The sequence below is a fragment of the Eleutherodactylus coqui genome, chromosome 2, assembly GCF_035609145.1.
Source record: "Eleutherodactylus coqui strain aEleCoq1 chromosome 2, aEleCoq1.hap1, whole genome shotgun sequence".
Classification (NCBI taxonomy): domain Eukaryota; kingdom Metazoa; phylum Chordata; class Amphibia; order Anura; family Eleutherodactylidae; genus Eleutherodactylus; species Eleutherodactylus coqui.
The window spans coordinates 154,944,005-154,963,444 of record NC_089838.1 but is presented as its reverse complement, the minus strand read 5'-3'; the positions used below and the strand labels follow the sequence as shown (position 1 = coordinate 154,963,444).

The window sequence follows — 19,440 nt, the reverse complement described above, 5'->3', positions numbered from 1 at the left end:
GCCGCCGCCTCCATGATACTTTTGAAGGACTCCGTTTCCACAACCCTATACGGCAGCATCTCAAGGCTGATGAATTTTGCGATGCGGACGGTTAACGTTTGAGCGTGCGGGTGCGTGGCGGCGTACTTGCGCTTGCGCTCGAACACTTGCGCAAGCGACGGCTGAACGGTGCGCTGAACTACACTGCTGGATGGGGCCGAGGACAGCGGAGATGAGGGTGTGGGTGCAGGCCATGAGGCGGTAGTGCCTGTGTCCTGAGAGGGGGGTTGCATCTCAGTGGCAGGTTGGGGCACAGGGGGAGAGGCAGGGGTGCAAACCGGAGGCGGTGAACGGCCTTCATCCCACCTTGTGGGGTGCTTGGCCATCATATGTCTGCGCATGCTGGTGGTGGTGAGGCTGTTGGTGTTGGCTCCCCGGCTGAGCTTTGCGCAACAAAGGTTGCACACCACTGTTCGTCGGTCGTCAGGCGTCTCTGTGAAAAACTGCCAGACCTTAGAGCACCTCGGCCTCTGCAGGGTGGCATGGCGCGAGGGGGCGCTTTGGGAAACACTTGGTGGATTATTCGGTCTGGCCCTGCCTCTACCCCTGGCCACCGCACTGCCTCTTGCAACCTGCCCTGCTGATGCCCTTGACTCCCCCTCTGAAGACCTGTCCTCCTGAGTAAGCGTTGCACACCAGGTGGGGTCAGTCACCTCATCGTCCTGCTGCTCTTCCTCCGAATCCTCTGTGCGCTGCTCCCTCGGACTTACTGCCCTTACTACTACCTCACTGCAAGACAACTGTGTCTGATCGTCATCGTCCTCCACAGAAAGTTCTTGAGACAGTTGGCGGAAGTCCCCAGCCTCTTCCCCCGGACCCCGGGAACTTTCGAATGGTTGGGCATCAGTGACGATAAACTCCTCTGGTGGGAGAGGAACCGCTGCTGCCCAATCTAAGCAGGGGCCCGAGAACAGTTCCTGGGAGTGTTCCCGCTCCTGAGCAGGTGTTATTGTAGTGGAGTGAGGAGGCTGGGAGGAAGGAGGAGCAGCAGACAGAGGATTCGGATTGGCAGCAGTGGACGGCGCAGAACTGCGGGTAGACGATAGGTTGCTCGAAGCACTTTCTGCCATCCAGGACAGGACCTGCTCACACTGCTCATTTTCTAATAACCGTCTCCCGCGTGGACCCATTAATTGGGCGATGAATGTGGGGACGCCAGAAACGTGCCTCTCTCCTAATCGCGCAGCAGTCGGCTGCGACACACCTGGATCAGGAGCTTGGCCTGTGCCCACACCCTGACTTGGCCCTCCGCGTCCTCGGCCACGTCCACGTCCACGTCCTCTAGGCTTACCCCTACCCCTCAGCATGCTGTATTACCAGTGATTAGATTTCCCAGGCAGGAAATAAATTGGCGCAAGACTGCAGGCCAAATATAATTTTTGCCCTTTTTGGAAAACGAAAGGCCCCACTGCCTCTAGTGAATGAATAATCTAAGTTTAATAACTGTGCTGTGTCCCTGCTTATGTGTCACAGAACGTGAGGGTAGCAGAGTTATTATAACTCTTGGAGAGCAGGTATTTTTTTTCCCAATTAAGGAAAGCAAATGGCGAACCCAGCAGTAAAGCGTAGCTGGCTGCGTATGATTTAGCAATGTTTTTCACGCAGCTCACACGTCTCCACAGGCGTAAGGACGGACACAGGCTGGACAAATAGATTTGTTTTCAGTTTTTTCCCACCAACAGGCAGCACTGCGTATATTCAATGAACCTGAGAAGTTTAATAACTGTGCTGTGTCCCTGCTTATGTGTCACAGAACGTGAGGGTAGCAGAGTTATTATAACTCTTGGAGAGCAGGTATTTTTTTTCCCAATTAAGGAAAGCAAATGGCGAACCCAGCAGTAAAGCGTAGCTGGCTGCGTATGATTTAGCAATGTTTTTCACGCAGCTCACACGTGTCCACCGCCCGTAAGGACGGACAGAGGCTGGACAAATAGATTTGTTTTCAGTTTTTTCCCACCAACAGGCAGCACTGCGTATATTCAATGAACCTGAGAAGTTTAATAACTGTGCTGTGTCCCTGCTTATGTGTCACAGAACGTGAGGGTAGCAGAGTTATTATAACTCTTGGAGAGCAGGTATTTTTTTTCCCAATTAAGGAAAGCAAATGGCGAACCCAGCAGTAAAGCGTAGCTGGCTGCGTATGATTTAGCAATGTTTTTCACGCAGCTCACACGTGTCCACCGCCCGTAAGGACGGACACAGGCTGGACAAATAGATTTGTTTTCAGTTTTTTCCCACCAACAGGCAGCACTGCGTATATTCTATGAATAATAACTGTGTTGTGGCCCTGCCTATACAATTCTTTCCCTGCAGTATCAATGGAGGGTGGAATGCTCTGCAGAGGCGATTTTGAGAAGCCCAAAAAAAATGCAGCACAGCCAACAGCAGCCTGGACAGTACTGCACACGGATAAATATGGCCCTAGAAAGGACCGTTGAGGTTCTTGAAGGCTACACTCACTCCTAACACTCTCCCTGCCTATGCAGCACTTCTGTCCCTAATGCCAGGTGCAACGGTCTGCAGAGGCGATTTTGAGAAAAAAAAAATCCCACTGCTAACAGCAGCCAACACACAGCTATCAGTGGCCCTAATAAGGACCTTTGGGGGGTCTTGAAGCCTACACTAACTACCAATTCTTTCCCTACAGCAGCTCCGGTATAAACAGCACTGTCCCTCATCTAACTCACACCGCATCTGAGGCGAGCCGCGGGAGGGGCCGACTTTTATATTAGGCGAACACCTGATCTCGCCAGCCACTCACAGCAGGGGGGTGGTATAGGGCTTAAACGTTGCAGGGGGAAGTTGTAATGCCTTCCCTGTCTTTCAATTGGCCAGAAAAGCGCGCTAACGTCTCAGGGAAGGAAGTGAAAGTAACCAGAACACCGCATGGTGTTCGTCACGAATAACGAACATCCCGAACACCCTAATATTCGCACGAATATCAAGCTCGGACGAACGCGTTCGCTCATCTCTAGTTACTACATTACTTTTGCATGCATACCTATTTTAGACTTGGTTTGGGTATGCTGCGTAACTATTGCTGATTCTTCAATAGATATAAAACACATATATACTACTTTGCAAAATGATTATATGTCAAACAAAAAAAACATAGCATCACAAGCAGTCGCTCCTCAAGAGATATACTATGCCCCATATTGGTGCTTTTGAATGTGAGTTGTGGCCGAAGCATATCCAGAAGGAAATAAAATTGATCCATCCATTGAGCCGTCAGAGACTGCGAATGCTTGCAAGTGCACTGTGCATTCCCGCATATCACACGCATGTAGACATGTGTGGAAAAGATCTGTATACTTATAAAAAATAGATTCAGGGCAAGGCCAGTTGGGGCCGTATAGACATGGCTGCAAGGCAGGCGAAAACAATAGTTTTACCTGCTAAACTGTGCAGCCAGTAACAATCAATATTAATGGCCGCACAGCTTTGGAAGTGAAACTGTTGCCTGCAAAATCATGCTGCCATTTATCAATCAATTTATTGGCTGAGTGAATGCTACTCTGTGTAGTCTTACCTTGAGTAACAACTTGGAATGCCAATCAGCTGATTTTAAGACCAGCAAGGTACAGTTATTATTAAGACGGAGACTCAAGAGACAAAGCATTAGAGATGAGCGAGCGCACTCGCTAAGGCAAATTACTTGAGCAAGTATTGCCATTTTCGAGTACATGCCCGCTCGTCTCAAAAGATTCGGGGGCCGGCGGGGGTGAGCGGTGAGTTGCAGGAGTGAGCATGGGGGAGTGGGGAGGGAGAGAGAGATCCATTCCTCCCCGCTCTCCCCTGCTGCCCCCGCGCCCCGCCAGCCCCAGAATCTTTTGAGACGAGCGGGCATGTATTCGAAAATGGCAATACTCGCTCGAGTCATTTGCCTTATCGAGTATGCTCACTCATCTCTACAAAGCATCATTTTAAGACTAAAATTAGTTTGGTCTCATCTAGAATATGTAGCTCAGTACTGAGTGCCAGTCTACAAACAAGATATATGGGTGAATACCATAGATTTAGTAAAAAGATTCAACAATTAATCTCTTAAGGACATGGCCTATTTTGGCCTTAAGGACCAAGCTTTATTTTTCAAATCTGACATCAGTAACTTTATATGGTAAGAACTTTCGAATGGTTTTACTTATTGATGCAATTCCGAGATTGTTTTATTATGACTTATTGTAGTTTATGTTAGTCTTAAATTCAATTTTATAGTGTGCACTGTCAAAAAATCTCTCAGCACCTCAGAAAACAGAACATTTTATAATAAAAACGTTTGCGCTCGTGAAAATGCAAGAAAGTAGCCCAAATTCGTTGTCACATCCGGTGAAAGAGAAATCAAGGCGGCACTTACTCAGGAGGAGGGGGGTGTATGGAACAAGAAGCCCTCTCCTTGAAGTGTCGACTCCTCAAAGAAACTCCCAGTCGCGGAAAGTACTGCCACAGGAGGATTAAGTCTTCTATTTATTGTAGAATAATGTTGGCAAAGCGTTTCGGTGTAAAGAAACTTTCCGCGACTGGGAGTTTCTTTGAGGAGTCGACACTTCAAGGAGGGGGCTTCTTGTTCCATACACCCCTCTCCTCCTGAGTAAGTGCGCCTTGATTTCTCTTTCACGTGACAACGAATTCGGGCTACTTTCTTGCATTTTCACGAGCACAAACGTTTTTATTATAAAACTTTCTGTTTTCTTTCTCTTGGGGTCCGTTTTCCTTTTGAGAACCCCCCAAATTGTCGTTGCAGCTCTCCTTTCCTGTAAAGGATTCAAAAATGCTAAAATGGATAACCCGCTTCTAATCCCTTGGCGCTGTCTGAGCTACGGTGTTTTCAGCACCTCAGAATCACATATATCCATTGAAAGATGCAACTTTTCATACTGTGTATTATCAATCCAGCCATTGAAACCTGTACAGTACATGGGTAGATTATACAGCTGCTTTAACATCAAGATAGGGGCCACATGATGAGTGTTTATAATACCTACTCCCATGACATGCACTCAGTTTAATTGCAATCAAGTTTTATTATCAATTCTTAACAAAATAAAGAGATGATTGACAAGTTTTTCAATAAATTTGGCACATTTCAGACATACTTTACATATACTCATCACAAGGACACACACACATATATGATGATTTATCATTTCAGTTGCTGTCTATTTCCGGTCACCTTGTGAATGAGCATACGCCATGCTTCCCTGTCTTTGGCAGGTTCCTTCAGATTTTCCACAGTCATGTTCGTGTCAAACCTGATTGTGTTTAGCCAGCGTGTTCTTTGGCGTTCTCTTCTTCTGGACCCACTGACTGTGCCTAGCATTCAAGAGAATTGGCTCGTGTCATATGACCAAAGTATGGAAGCTGTTGTTTGGTGATTTTGCTTTCTAGTGATACTTTGGGTCTGATACGGTCTAGGATCGCCTAAGGCTGAATGCCCACAGATGGATTATCGCTTCGGAAATCACGGTCAGACACCTGTGGCAATTTCCGCAGCAATGTCCATCCATAGACATGCTGTGTAAAACGATTCTCCCCTGCCCATGAGCGGAAATCAGCTGTGATTTTCCATTTGCGGGGGAGAATCACAGCATGTTCTAATTTGTGCAGAAAAATGCACGTGAGGCTTCCATTACAGTCAATGAAAGCTGTCCGTCCTCCGATACTCAACACTGTGGGCACAGCGGAAGTATTGCAGGAATTTGCATCATACACCAGTGCCGTCACATCATGCGCTGCACTGCGCATGCGCACCAGCTAACCAGCTGCTACTCTCGCAGCAGATCCAGACAGGTGAGTATAGGGTCTCTGGGGGGCACTGGGTCTGATTCCGCTGCAAAATCTTGCAGCGGAATCAGACCCGGATGTGGGCATGAGGCGTTACTTGAGACCACCTCTGTCCATGGTATGCGCAGCATACGCTGCCAGCACTGCTGCTCAAAGTCCTCAATCCTTCTTCTGTCTACTTTCTTGAGTTTCCAGATTTCACTTGCATATGTAGTTATTGGGAAAATGATTGCACTGATTATTTGGATCTTTGTTGTAATGCTGATGTCTTTGCTCTTCCATATATATAGATGCAGTGATGTGCAGACACTGGTTCTACAAAAACTCCCTCCAACTCCCTCTTCTTCCAGACTGCACTGCTGCCTGTATGTATTGTTGCCTGCCATTTGCTGGTGAAAGCTGATTATTTCCCATGTAATGTCCACTTTTTACCAGCAAATGACAGAAAATATTATTACAGACTGTCTTAGTTATAACAGCCCAAAAATGAGAACAAGGGAGATAAATGTATGCACTATAGAAATAAACATAATTATTTTTATGAGGAATAAGCCCACACAAATACAGGGCAAATATACAAACTCCATGTAGGTGTTGTCTTTATTCAGATTTGAACCTAGGACCCTAGTACTGCAATGCCATTGTGCTTACTACTTATAGGAGAATGCCGTCACTGATGTTGTACACCATTTTTTAGGGATATCGGTGAAGTTCCAGTTTAGTTCTAACTAATTGGGACCAAACTTTTTGCTAAAATGTTGAGAATGGGCCGAACCAAACTTTTCAACACTCTTGAGGACCTATCCTACAGCTAATTCATCAAGATTGGAGTCCTGGAAAACCATTTAAATACATACAATATATCAGAAAAAAAACAAAGAAGGAACACCAAACCTTCAATATACTAGAACTTCACTCTGAAAAAAAATAAGATTGATAAATATTGAATATTGAGACCTTGCATTGTGATCCCATAAGCTGCCAAGGGGACTTGTGGGATGGTGTTGTTGCATGGCGGCTGGAACCACACCACCCAGAAGTTCAGAACCAACCTCTGCGGTAAGCCAGGTCATTCACATTGAGTCATGCAGTGTTTCTTTTTTTTTTACATTTAATTATGCTTATTTTCAAGTTATTTTTTGGGGTGGTGGGGTGTCTAATGGATTAGCAAATGACATATGTATCATAGTTTTGTTGGTAGCTTGTCTTTAAATATCTATTAAGTAATCCTTAAATTAAATCTCTGTTGGAGATATCAGACTTCACAGATTGGTTCTTATTCATTTTTATAGGGATAATTAAGTAATAGTAAAAATGCCAACTGACTAAGATATAAAAGACAAAATAACTAACACAACATGATGACAAAATATGCTTCATTTACATGCAAATACTTCATGTGGATTACTGCTGCATGTTAATGTATGTTAGGGGAATTCTAAATGGGTTGTATAATTGGAGCACAGCAGAGAGATAAATATGTGTTGTAAATCAAGCATTACTACTGATGATAATTAAGAGCATATTAAAAATACTCACACATGAGGCACTTGAGAAGAATTTATTACTACAAGTTTGCAATTAACCACTGAAAAAGCCCCACTGGACTAAAGATGCAAGACTCAATTGACAATACAGTTTATGTTGTATCTAGTGTTCCTGTCGTGGTTAAATTAAAGGAATGTGACATCTACAAGAAGCAGAGCTATTTGAAGTAACTGTCAATCTTTGCAATCAAAGGATGGCTTCGTCGTAGCCAATTAGATCCTTTATCATGCTTAGTAAGATTATAAAGTCCTACTGAGTTCAAACATTGTCCCTATTGATCTGCAACCTCCAGAGGACTGTGTGGTTGGTACCTCCATCGCTAGGACTGAGCTGTGAGAGTTCTTGAAAATGCCTCATTTAGCAGACTGTTCGTACTATGAGGTGAGGAGGATGTATTATATATATATTTACAGGTTCTAAATCATTTTGATTTGTTTTTCCTTTTTTATATATTTTGATTATATTTCACTTTTTGATAAATGATGAGAAAATGTGACTCATTTTATTATTGAGATATTGCTGGAAATGTGGAGAAAATAGATCACTTATGTTATTTATTAACTCTATGCGCTTTTTGTTTGTCAATTGATGTTGGACTCAATGTATCATGCTGGACTCTTATTGTATGACCCCGATTTCTCATACAAATCACAATATATTGGAGATATAACAGAAAAAGGAATACAGAAATGACTTTATTAAACATTTGATTATATTTATGGCATTTAAAATAATCAATAATTGACCTTTTTAAGATTTTGCATATGTGTATTCTATGTATACCATTAAGTGTGAATTGTTATGTATGACAATTATTATGAAAATATCAAATACGTTACATTGATATTTATCAATAGTGTCATCAGATGCAAATTTCCCAGCAATTATAGAACAAGATGCAGCAAATTTATTTGCAAGGCATGCATAATGTATTTGATGCAAGTCGCATGGCATGTGCTGGCGTGCATGCATATCAAAATAGATGCAACAAAACTTCTACATCTGTTTAATAAATTTGACACATTTAATGCATCTTTAAGCCAAAAAAACACAGAATACATTCACAGCACTCGATACTCGCTAATATTTTGGCACATTTTATAATAAGGTTCTGGTACCTTCATTTTCATAAATCCCACAATGTTTTAAAGTAAGTGTATATCTTCAACTAAGTCTTAAAACTTTTATGTACTAAGAATGTTTTGTTTTTGTTTACTGCTAAATATTACTTAACATGTTTACACATTGCAGACATTGTCATATGTCCATTAAATGCCCCATGTTTTCATATAAGAAAATCCCTGTGCCGCTGCACCTGTTGCTTACACTGTACTCAACTCTACTCTTGTCATTAAAGATACTTTATTATTTTTTTGTATTATAGGTTCAAACACACTTGGAAAATCCAACAAAGTATCACTTGCAACAATCACAAAGACAGCAAGTAAAACAATACTTAACAATTGGAACTAAATTTTCAACACAGGCGCTTTCCTATTCACATGCCCAACCTGCAGGAATAACTCCACCACTGCGGAATGGACACATGTCACCTGTGGCAGAAAGCTGTACATCAAATGGCACTGTGTCTAAAATGCTAACTTTGGGGAACAACCATGAACATGAGGTAACAAGGATACTTTCTCAGCACTCTACTTACTAAATCTAATTCATGATGTTTTCAATTATGGTTGCTTAAAGCAGATTATAGTTTTCAATGTAAAATGTAAGATTTGGGAAACGGGGAAACGGATTTACATTTTCACTAAGTTACAACTAAAACTTGCATAATCATAGAATTGTAGAGCTGGAAGGGACCTCCAGAGTCATCTGGTCCAAACTATTAAGTAACAATGAAATAGTCTATCGTAGTGTTCATTGTCACACATTGTATAGTAAGTTTAGTTTTCATAACCATGCTCCAGTATAAGGATTACAGGTATTTTGTGGCAGAGTGATTGGAACCATTCATAGACAGTATACATATGGCCTATGCCTAATCTAAATATCTACATTGTTTCTGTCATCAAGTGATCTTCCAGTAGCTGCTGAGCAATAGCAAGAATGCTCTTCAAAGTACAGATTACAGCCATTACTTTAGTTATGAATAGTGATGATAAAGTTGGAGATTCGCAGTGAATTACTAGTGAATAGAATTGTTTAAGTTCCCCTCATTTCTAATTGTGAATGTAGCCACCTTAGTTATTACTTACTATAAAAGGACATGAGTTTTATTATCCTTAACACTGAAAAGGTACATTTATTTGAAAATTAACTTTTAATAGATACCATTAAAAAAGTCACACGACTAGCTCTAGTTCCAAATTACAGTTTATAGAGTACAGAAACTATAAATGTTTTAACATTTTGCACACCTCACCAATGAGAAAAATACATTTGGATAGAAGAAGTCTAAAATTAAGGTCTATGTCACGTAAGCATATTTGCACGCGCATTTGTGCATGTAATACGCAAGAAATAGAACCCATTGATTTCAATGTGTTTATTCACAAGCGAGCATTTTGCATGTGCAATTGTGTTGCACCAAAAAAAAAAACGCAACATGTTTTATTTTCCTACGCATTGAAGCCATTAAACGAATTGGCCATTTCAATGGCTGAGAGCATCGGGGCGTGTTGTTTTGTGCGCACAATTGCACACGAGCTGCGTGCATAAAAAGTACAGTAAAAAATGCTGTTACGCACGCAAATACGCCTGTTGCACAAAAGCACAAACAAATAGGCATTTGCTCGTATGACACAGGCCTAACTATACCAAAACTTTGAAACAAATGATGCTTAATTTTCTCTGAGTATCAATAGCACAGCTACTTCAGCAAGCCTACTGAAGCCCGAGAATATGAGGGGCCCATCATCTATTTACCCCCCTCTTTAACATCATAGAAGCAACAGATTAAATATATTAGTGATTGTGGAAGTCCTTTTGTTTTGCTGTGTATAGATATCACTATCTTTCAAGAATGTCCATAAAAGCATAGAATTTTATGTTAATTAAGCAAACCACTCTAGCTCTTCCTCAATCACAGTGACTCAGTAGATGAGCTAGGTGGGATGCCCATTGGATTCCAAGTACTGTTATCAGGGTCAGGAGATACAAGGGCTCATGGATATGGCATAGCTGTTTGTTGGAGACTGTAGTGAAGCACATACAGTAGTGCCCAAGGCCCCAAATTACAGAGCCACAGACACTCTATGTACCAACATATGGTGCTCTGTATGTCATGCTTCTATGGGAGAATACCTCTGTAATATGGTGTCCAAAGGAGCATGTCATTTTTTTGTTAAATTCATGCAAAACTTGGAGGTAGTACAGAGCTGTAATATAATAATAATAATAATAATCTTTATTTGTATAGCGCCAACTTATTCCGCAGCGCTTGTAATGCACTTGTATGCATGGTGACACAGGGCTCGCAGTAATTAGGAGAGACCTGTGTTTTCCCTCTACTTGACATGTTCTAGAGCAGCAAAAACCATGACAAAAAAGTTTTATTCAGCTGATAATTCACCAAATTAAAATAAACTTCATCTAATTTTATCATTTTTCTTGAAACTTCTTTGACATTTTCACGGTTGCCGTTCAAAAATAGTTCATTTGTAATATTATATAAAAAAAGACTCTGCAGTTTAAGAATACTGTGACAGAATACCGTGACATTAGTCGACTAAGCAAATTCCAGCATCCTTATTATTTATTGCATAAATAATCTAAGGTGTCTAAGACTCTGCCAGTAATGTCTTGATGACTTCTGGCTATGAGTGTCATAGTCATATACTGTAGATGGCTTCCATTATGAAATAACGCCCTTCCTCTAGTCATGGCTGATTACTAGTGAAAGAGATATGATGATTATGTCAAATATGCAAAAAAAATTCATACCCCAAAAGTCATTTACATATATTATATTTACTTTTCAACAGATGGAAGACGTTATTGACGACATCATTAGTCTGGAATCAAGTTTCAATGATGATGGCCTGAACTGCGCAGAATCTACAGGGCTAATGCCAAATAATGTAAGAGTTACATATCAATACCAACAAATCAAAAGAATGTCAGCAGCACAACCATATACCCGGTTTCTTTTGGGGAAGCTAGGTACACGCTCACCTGTAGGATTTCAGACTTGCAAATCTACAATATCAAAGCAAAAGACGGTCATCAGAGCAGCACACAGGGGTGACGTTTCGACCAATTCAGCGGTCTATATCAAGCTTGATAAAGACCGCTGAATTGGCTGAAACATCATGTATTCCTACTCCGGAGTAAATAAAGATGCATCCGTGATGCAGTAAAGAGGTTTAAGGATTCCTGTGCGCTGATCTGATGACCATCTTTTGCCTTATATATCAATACTGAGATATGCTGTTTAAGGCCCGATGCACACTGGCATATTTGCATTGCGGAATCCGAAGCGGGCATCCACCTCTGAATTCTGCGGCAAATACTGACCATAGACATGCTATAGAAAATTGCTTTTCCATGTCCATGATCAGGAATCAATTGCGATTTTCCAGTCGCAGATAGAAAATCACAGCATGTTCTATTTCGGCATGGATTCTGCTCAAACAGCTTTCATTGAAGTCAATGGAAGCCATCCGATCCACAGCTCATCTGCAGCTGTCACCGCGGACAGGCCCAGCGACGGCGCTGTCACATCTGTTCTGCGCATGTGCACTAGTGTGCCGGACAGCACATCCACATTACAGATAAGGAACACTGCGAACAGGTCCGCAGGGGTCACTGGCTGAGCACCAGGTCAGAGTCCACTGCGAGATCCCGCATGTGGAATCTGACCTGGCCATGTGCATTCGCACTAAATTAAGTCTTCTTGTGCTATACTAATGCATCCATGTTAGAACAAACATAAATGTTTTGTCAGTCAGAATGTGGAAAGGCAAAAATAAAAGGTTCTTCCAGTCCTGAAGGGGGGTATGGATTGTATGTTTATTTTGTTCTTAGAGCATTGGTTACAATTCTCACTGTTTTAAGGGAGTTTGTCCAAGACTAGAGAAAAACTTTAATGTTTTTTCAGAAACAACACCATATCTGTTCATGAGCTGTATGTGGTGTTGCGGTTCAGCTCCATTCACTTGAATGTGGATGAGATCCAATGCCAGATGCAGTCCATGGACAGATGTTGTGCTGTTTCTGGAAAAACACAGCAGCCCCTTGTTTTAGTCCTGGTCAAACCCCTTGAAGCATTTATGGCAAATTTCCCTTATAACTTCTATGTCCTCCAGGGTAAAGTCCTGCATCCAGTAGTGCTTGTTATAATTTCTTTTAGGATTCTCATCTTGGTCATATATTGTATGGTAACTTTTAACAGGCTTTATGAATAAGTCCAAGGGACTTGGGCAGGCAGGTCACCAAAGATATTTGAGTGCTTTTTTAACACTGCTGAGTACATTGTTTCAGTTACCATGTAGCAGGCATAGCAGCATTTAATATGCTGGACCTAATCTGTAACTTTTATTTCTTTAATGTAAATTCTGATACAAAAAGTAAAACCAAATATCAGTGCACTCAGGTGCGAGGAGACATTTTCACACTGTAAAAAAAAAGATATTATGTACTTTTTGTCTACATTGGCATTTCATTTTAATATATTTCGGCAAATCAATTGTTATAACTTTATCAAAGTCTTCTTCAGGTATTAATGCCACCAGGAAGCTTCACATTTAATAAAATTTCTACATGAATAATCTAAACTTTATAATACAAATAGCTTTACACTAGATGTGAAACAATAATATTTAAAACATGTCCTACAAGATGGCGTAGGAGTATTCATTGTACAGCCAATGTCTTTTACATTTATCCATAGGGAATAGGGCAGAGGAGATCCTCTTCACATAACGTTTTAGCAAACAAACCAAAAAATGGAAATGGTGCACATATGGTATTCTCTTATTAAATTCATTGTCTGGACTCTTGTCCGGACAATGTAAGAAAAAAAGGAGAAATATATGACAATACTATAATTTGCAACCTAGGTAAAGCAGTAATGGATGTTTGTCAAGAGAATTTGAACAGTGAAACAAGACCTGTATAACCTAGAATGTGTTTGGTTGGAACTGTCAGTTACTGACCACTCCGACTGAACTATTACTCTAGCACTCATCACAAGACCATTATTGGGAAAGGAGGAGACTGCTAATGTTAGGGGAGGAAGACATTTTGTTGACAATGTTAATGGGGTGCTCTATTGGCAATATTTAAGGAGTAGAGTTGAGCGAACGTACTCTGCCGAGCTTGATGCTCGTTCGAGTATTAGCATACTCGATGGTGCTCGCTACTCGAGCGAGCATCACACCGTGTTCGACCCCACCCTAGTTTTAGCCCGTCCCCACCTCTGACGTGTCAGATTGGACCCCTCTCCGCTGCGACACTGCGCACGTCAATGGTAGCTTGTGGCTGGTTTGGCAGAGGGGAGAGAGAGAGAGAGAACATGAACACAGGAAAAAAAAAAAAAGCTTGGCAACCAACGGGTCCCATACAAAAATGCTTGAGTCTCCCATTGAAGTCAATGGGGTTCGTTACTCGAATAGAGCTCTCGAATTTTATGAAAAGCTTGACTCGAATAACGAGGACCTGAGCATTTTGATGCTCGCTCATCTCTATTAAGGAGTTTTGCCAAAATATCTAGTTATAATCTATCCAATTGTCTGATGGTGGGAGTCCAACTGCTGGAATACCCACCAATTTTGAGAAAGGGGTCCCGGAAGTGCCCTTATGAGTAGAGCAGGAGTCATGTATGCACACTGCTGTTCAGTTCAAATTTTAATGGAAGCACTGCAGATTGCTGTGTTTTTGAACTTGGCAATCTCTAATACTACCATTGAACTCAATAGAGCAGCAGTGCATGTACACCACTGCCACCCCATTCATACAGAGACATTCAGAGCCCCCAATCTCAGATTGAGTGGGAATTTCCACCGATCAGAAAGTTATCCCCTATCCTGCATAACTTCTCACAATCCGTCTAATGGCTAACACTTTGCATTCACTTTTAATAGGGGACACTATGCTCACACTATTAATGGGGACACTATACTAGTATTACTATTACTGTATACTGTACTGTATAAGTGGGACACTATGATAGCACTATAAATAGGGCACTATAAGGATGAGTGTTAATGATGCCACTATTGTTGGCACTGCTAGGCTGGGTCTACACATGGCAGAATTTTTCCATCGCTTGTCTGGCTGCAAGTCAATGACAATTCTAAGCAAAATCTACATGTAGATAGATTATTCTGATGATGAACCCCAGATTTGACGACAATACTATATATTGAAATTGGGAAATCTATTATGAGCATTTGCAGCATAATTGTCATGCTGTGGATTTGAGAATTCACAGCATGCTTGTTTTTCTATGTTGATTTTTTCCATTACAGAACATGTGTATGGGGTTTTGAAAGTCCCATTGATATGTACTGTAATTTGCTATGGATGAATTTATTATATTATTAATAGGGACACAGTAGCTGGTATTATGCAAGTGTGAATGATATTTATGAATGAGAATTATGTAATAAATAATTTCAGGGACAATAAAACCCATATTTGATGGGTTTCTAGTGAGGATTTTAAACGTAGTCAACTTTGCCCTAATACAATCAAGGAAAAGAGAAAAAGGGGATTGTGGTGCGCTAGGACAATTGACTGGAGGAACCAAAGTAGAGCAGCAATGTCTTTCAACGCTGTATCAGTGCCGAAACACGTTGTTGTTCTAGCTTGGTTCCTTTTGTCAATTGTCTTAACACTCCACAATCCCCTTTTTCTCTCTCCTACGACTTTTGAATATGGTAAAAGGCTTAGTCTGTCCGAGGGGAAGGTCGCTGCTACAAGGACAATTTACATTGCTAGCCATCTCTACATTCAGGTACCAACATTCTTACACTTCTCTGCTTATTCTCCATTCAGTCTTACACCCTGGAAAGCTATTTTGTTTTTAACTTCAGTTGCCCTAATACAGTTATTTAAAGCAGTATACAGGTCTTGGTGAATATGAATATGAACCATGTTGTTTGCTTCCATCCAGCTCATCCATAGTATGCAGACACAGACCTGTATGTATGCATAGTGTTCCATTCGTGCAGGTCTTATTCACCTTACCTGCATGAACATAACATATTTAAGGCTGAAGGGAAGTAAAAAGGGATATACACACGATCAGACATCATTCACACCAAATATAAACTGAATATGCAAGAAACAAAGGGCAAACAGGGACATAAGACTTACACCAACACCAAGTGGCGAAATACTTAGCAATATACTGAAACAACAAGGCACATTGGAATATAAATATTATTAAGCTATTAGTTAGTATTTTGGACAAAGTACTTAAGTTCACAAGCCCACATCAAGGGTCCTTATTGTCTTGTGAGTCCCCAACACTAACAAGCAAACTAAATCAAGGAAAGGGAACCCTGCCTACAAGTGGGGCAATCGTCCCAGTAAGGAAAGCCCTATACTGGAACCTATTCAAGCAGTTGTAATATTCAGCAGCACAACCATTAATCCAAAATGAATGGGGAAGCTAAATGGATGCACTCTCATCATCCGGGCTCCAACTCCAAGGAATTCACCAATACTCATTAAAGCATACGTTGTATAAGCAGCACACACAGGAATCTTCTTAGTATATAATCACATCCTCCGATGCATCTTTATTCGGTCCACTAAAAACAACATTTCGACCATAATGTATGGTCTTTGTCAAGCTTCATTATGGCCGAAACGTTGTTTTTACTGGACCGAATAAAGATCCATCTGAGGATGTGATTATATACTAAAAGATTCCTGAGTGCTGCTTATACAACATTTGCTTTGATGAGTATTGATGGATCCCTTAGAGTCGGAGACCGGATGATGAGCATGCACCTCTTTCGCTTCCCCATTCATTTTGGATTAATGGTTGTGCTGTTGAATATTACAACGTCTGCTTTGATCTATACTTGAACCTAGGGACCACCTGTCTCAACCTAGATAGGAATAGGCAGGAACACTAGATGAGGACATAACATAGAACAGGCATCTGCACACCTACAGATGCAGGCGAACACCAACATAGGACATAATACACCAGGTGTCTGCACACCTACAGAAACAGGGAATTCTAACCTACAACATAATACACACCAGACATCTGCACACCTACAGACACAGGGGAATCCCCTGCAGAACCTCATGCACATATATATATATATATATATACACAGAAACAGACATAGTTTAAACATCCACACTCACACACGTAAGGGGTAGAGCATCAGACATCACCCATCTAATGAAGAAGGAACAAGTTGTCAGAAATAACCCATCTGTCAGCATAAGGGACATCTGATGTTTGGAACCTGACAGAAGGGTAAAGAAGCAGGGGCCCACAGAACATGCAAAGAGGGGAATCAGGTGTCCAGACCATCTTCAGGGAGTGTGTGGGTGAATTACTAAAACTAGCCTTCCAACATTCATGACTCTAAACACCCGAGTTCTGAGAGGGAAGGATAAGGACTGGATAATGACCAGCAGCTCTAGCAAGAGAGGTTGGTATTTATGTATACAGATGCATGGTGATTGGCTGGCTGGAGAACTCCACACTATCAGTCAACCAAATCAATTACACCTGCAGTAGTATGCTCCGGGAAACCCATGGAACTACAGGTCCCAGGAGCACAACATGACACATAGTTCTTTTATATTGTAATTACATGATTATGTGACTCAGAGTTGGTTAATAGACAACTGAAAGGACATCTCAAACATTCTAATCTTAGTAAACAGTGATAAAGCCTAGATGTCTCATAGTTTGAGCCTTTGACACATGCAAATTCTAAGTGTATAAGCAATGAGACTGTGAAGCTGCACATTCTTTAGACACTTCCACAATAAATAATAAAGTAGTAATTAGTATTGCTTTTACCAGCATTGTTTACATTTAACAACAGGCATAGATCATATGACTAGTTAACAGATCTGCCAAGTACAAAATGATTGATTGCTTTGATTTAGTGTACGTTCACTTTTTTGTGACGTGTAAAATTTATTTTCTAAAGTTATAGATTATTATGATCCTGCTTTCTGCTGCCCCCTACTGGCTCTAAAAGAGCTCAACCTTTCTTGTTCTTACCATTTTAACAACAAAGATAAAACATATGTACTAATAATATAAAATGGTGGTAGAAACCATTTGCAAGACAGAAGCTTTAATGTGCCTTTAAGTGTGCATCAGGGCTTTGAAAGTAAATAGGATTAGCATGTTTAGCATGACAGAATGCAGACAGTTTCTACAAGGACATCTGCATGCTGCACTGGACAAACATTAACATGACAATTTGCCTAGCAAAGTAAAAATGGAAAAAAATAGGAAAACAAAGTTACAAGAGGAAGCAAAGTTCACTTTGCTGCACAAAAGCAAACCCTTATTCTAGCATCTTTTCTCAGCCGTACGATTCAAGACACCATACATAATACAGATTTAAGAGCTAAGGTAAGAACATATTTTCACATGTAATTAAGGATTTATATATAGTGCAGAAAATGTAATTAGCAACATATAGAGGCAACTCCTAATGTTCATGATGACAGCAGTAAGAGTTAATAAATATGGAGTTTCTGCCTGTGAGATTGCAAAATAAGATTTCGGTTAATTTCTATTGATCGCAAATTGCTAGAAATAATACTTTAATCCTAAATTAACATACAAAAAGGAGGCGCTGACAGAATAAAATGCATTAAAGGTCCAATGCACACGGGCTGATTTGCATTGTGGAATCCAGAGCGGGCGTCTGCCTCCAGATTTCGCAGCAAATACCGGCCATAGCATGCAATGAATTTCCATGCCTATGAGCAGAAAGTGATTGTTCCTAGCAAGAGAAACCAGGTAATCTTGTGGATATGATACCTTTTAATGGCCAACAAAAATACATGATATAATAGCGAGCTTGCGAACCTCTCGGACTCTTCATCAGGCTAAAAATGGAATAGATCTATTCCATTTTAGCCTGATGAAGAGCCCGAGAGGTTCGCAAGCTCGCTATTACATCATGTATTTTGTTAGCCATTAAAAGGTATCATATCTACAAGATTACCTGGTTTCTCTTGCTTTGAACAATCACATTTTGCTCTACTGGCTAACACCGTACCAAACCTTTATTTTCATTATGAACAGAAATCAATAGTGCTTTATCACTCACGGGCGGAAAATTGCAGCATGCTCTATTTTGAGCCGAATTCCGCACGGACGGCTTCCATTGAAGTGAATGGAAGCCATCCGATCCGCGGCCTGCCAGCAGCTGTCACTGTGGACAGGTGACAGGATCTGCGTCATTGCCTAGCGACAGCACAGCGTCATCTGTTCTGCACGTGTGTCGGCTGGCACATCCACAGGGGTCACTAGGCGAGCACCGGGTTGGGTTCCGCTGTGGGATTCCGCATGCGGGGTCTGACCCTGACATGTGCATTTGGCCAAAAGCTAAGAAGAAAGGATATGAATAGTATGAATATATGAAATGAATAGTATGCTCTCTATAAACATGAAAACATAATAGCTGAGAATGAATATCGTACTAAACATTTTATAAGACCATTCTTTGCCTATTGCTATAACTCTTCATGCGGAAATGTCCCTAGAGATATTCCATTAAAACACTAATGTTTTTTTGTAAGAAAGGAAAAACTATAAAGACTGTGAGACTCTGTGACAAAATAACTTTGCTACTATACTTCACGTACTGAGCTATAAAGCATTAACCCTTTGCAATCCGATTTTGGATTCAGAGTTTCCTAGGGGGCTTTTTCTTACTACCATTTTAAAATGGCGCTATCTGCTGGCTAGAGCCAGTACTGCAGTATGTGACATGCGGGAGAGGCCCCGACAACAGAGCGGCCAGTAATATACAGTAAGAATACCCTGCCAGACGCCTTCTGACATCGGAGCTGTACAGGGTTCAATCAGAATGTTAGAAGATGTCAGACAGTGGATTGGAAACGGTTAATATAAATACTGTGGTTCTCTTCCTGTCAGGGGTTATG

General features: G+C 41.1%; 1 protein-coding gene across 1 annotated transcript in view; it reads left to right on the top strand.

The window, feature by feature from the left end:
• TFEC (transcription factor EC) overlaps positions 1 to 19,440 on the top strand; it is a 64,327-nt gene that overhangs the window by 23,520 nt on the left and 21,367 nt on the right. The window contains exons 2-3 of the mRNA XM_066589885.1: positions 8,756 to 8,998; positions 11,313 to 11,408. Coding sequence (XP_066445982.1) covers positions 8,756 to 8,998; positions 11,313 to 11,408 — 339 coding nt within the window. The remainder of the gene's footprint in view (positions 1 to 8,755; positions 8,999 to 11,312; positions 11,409 to 19,440) is intronic.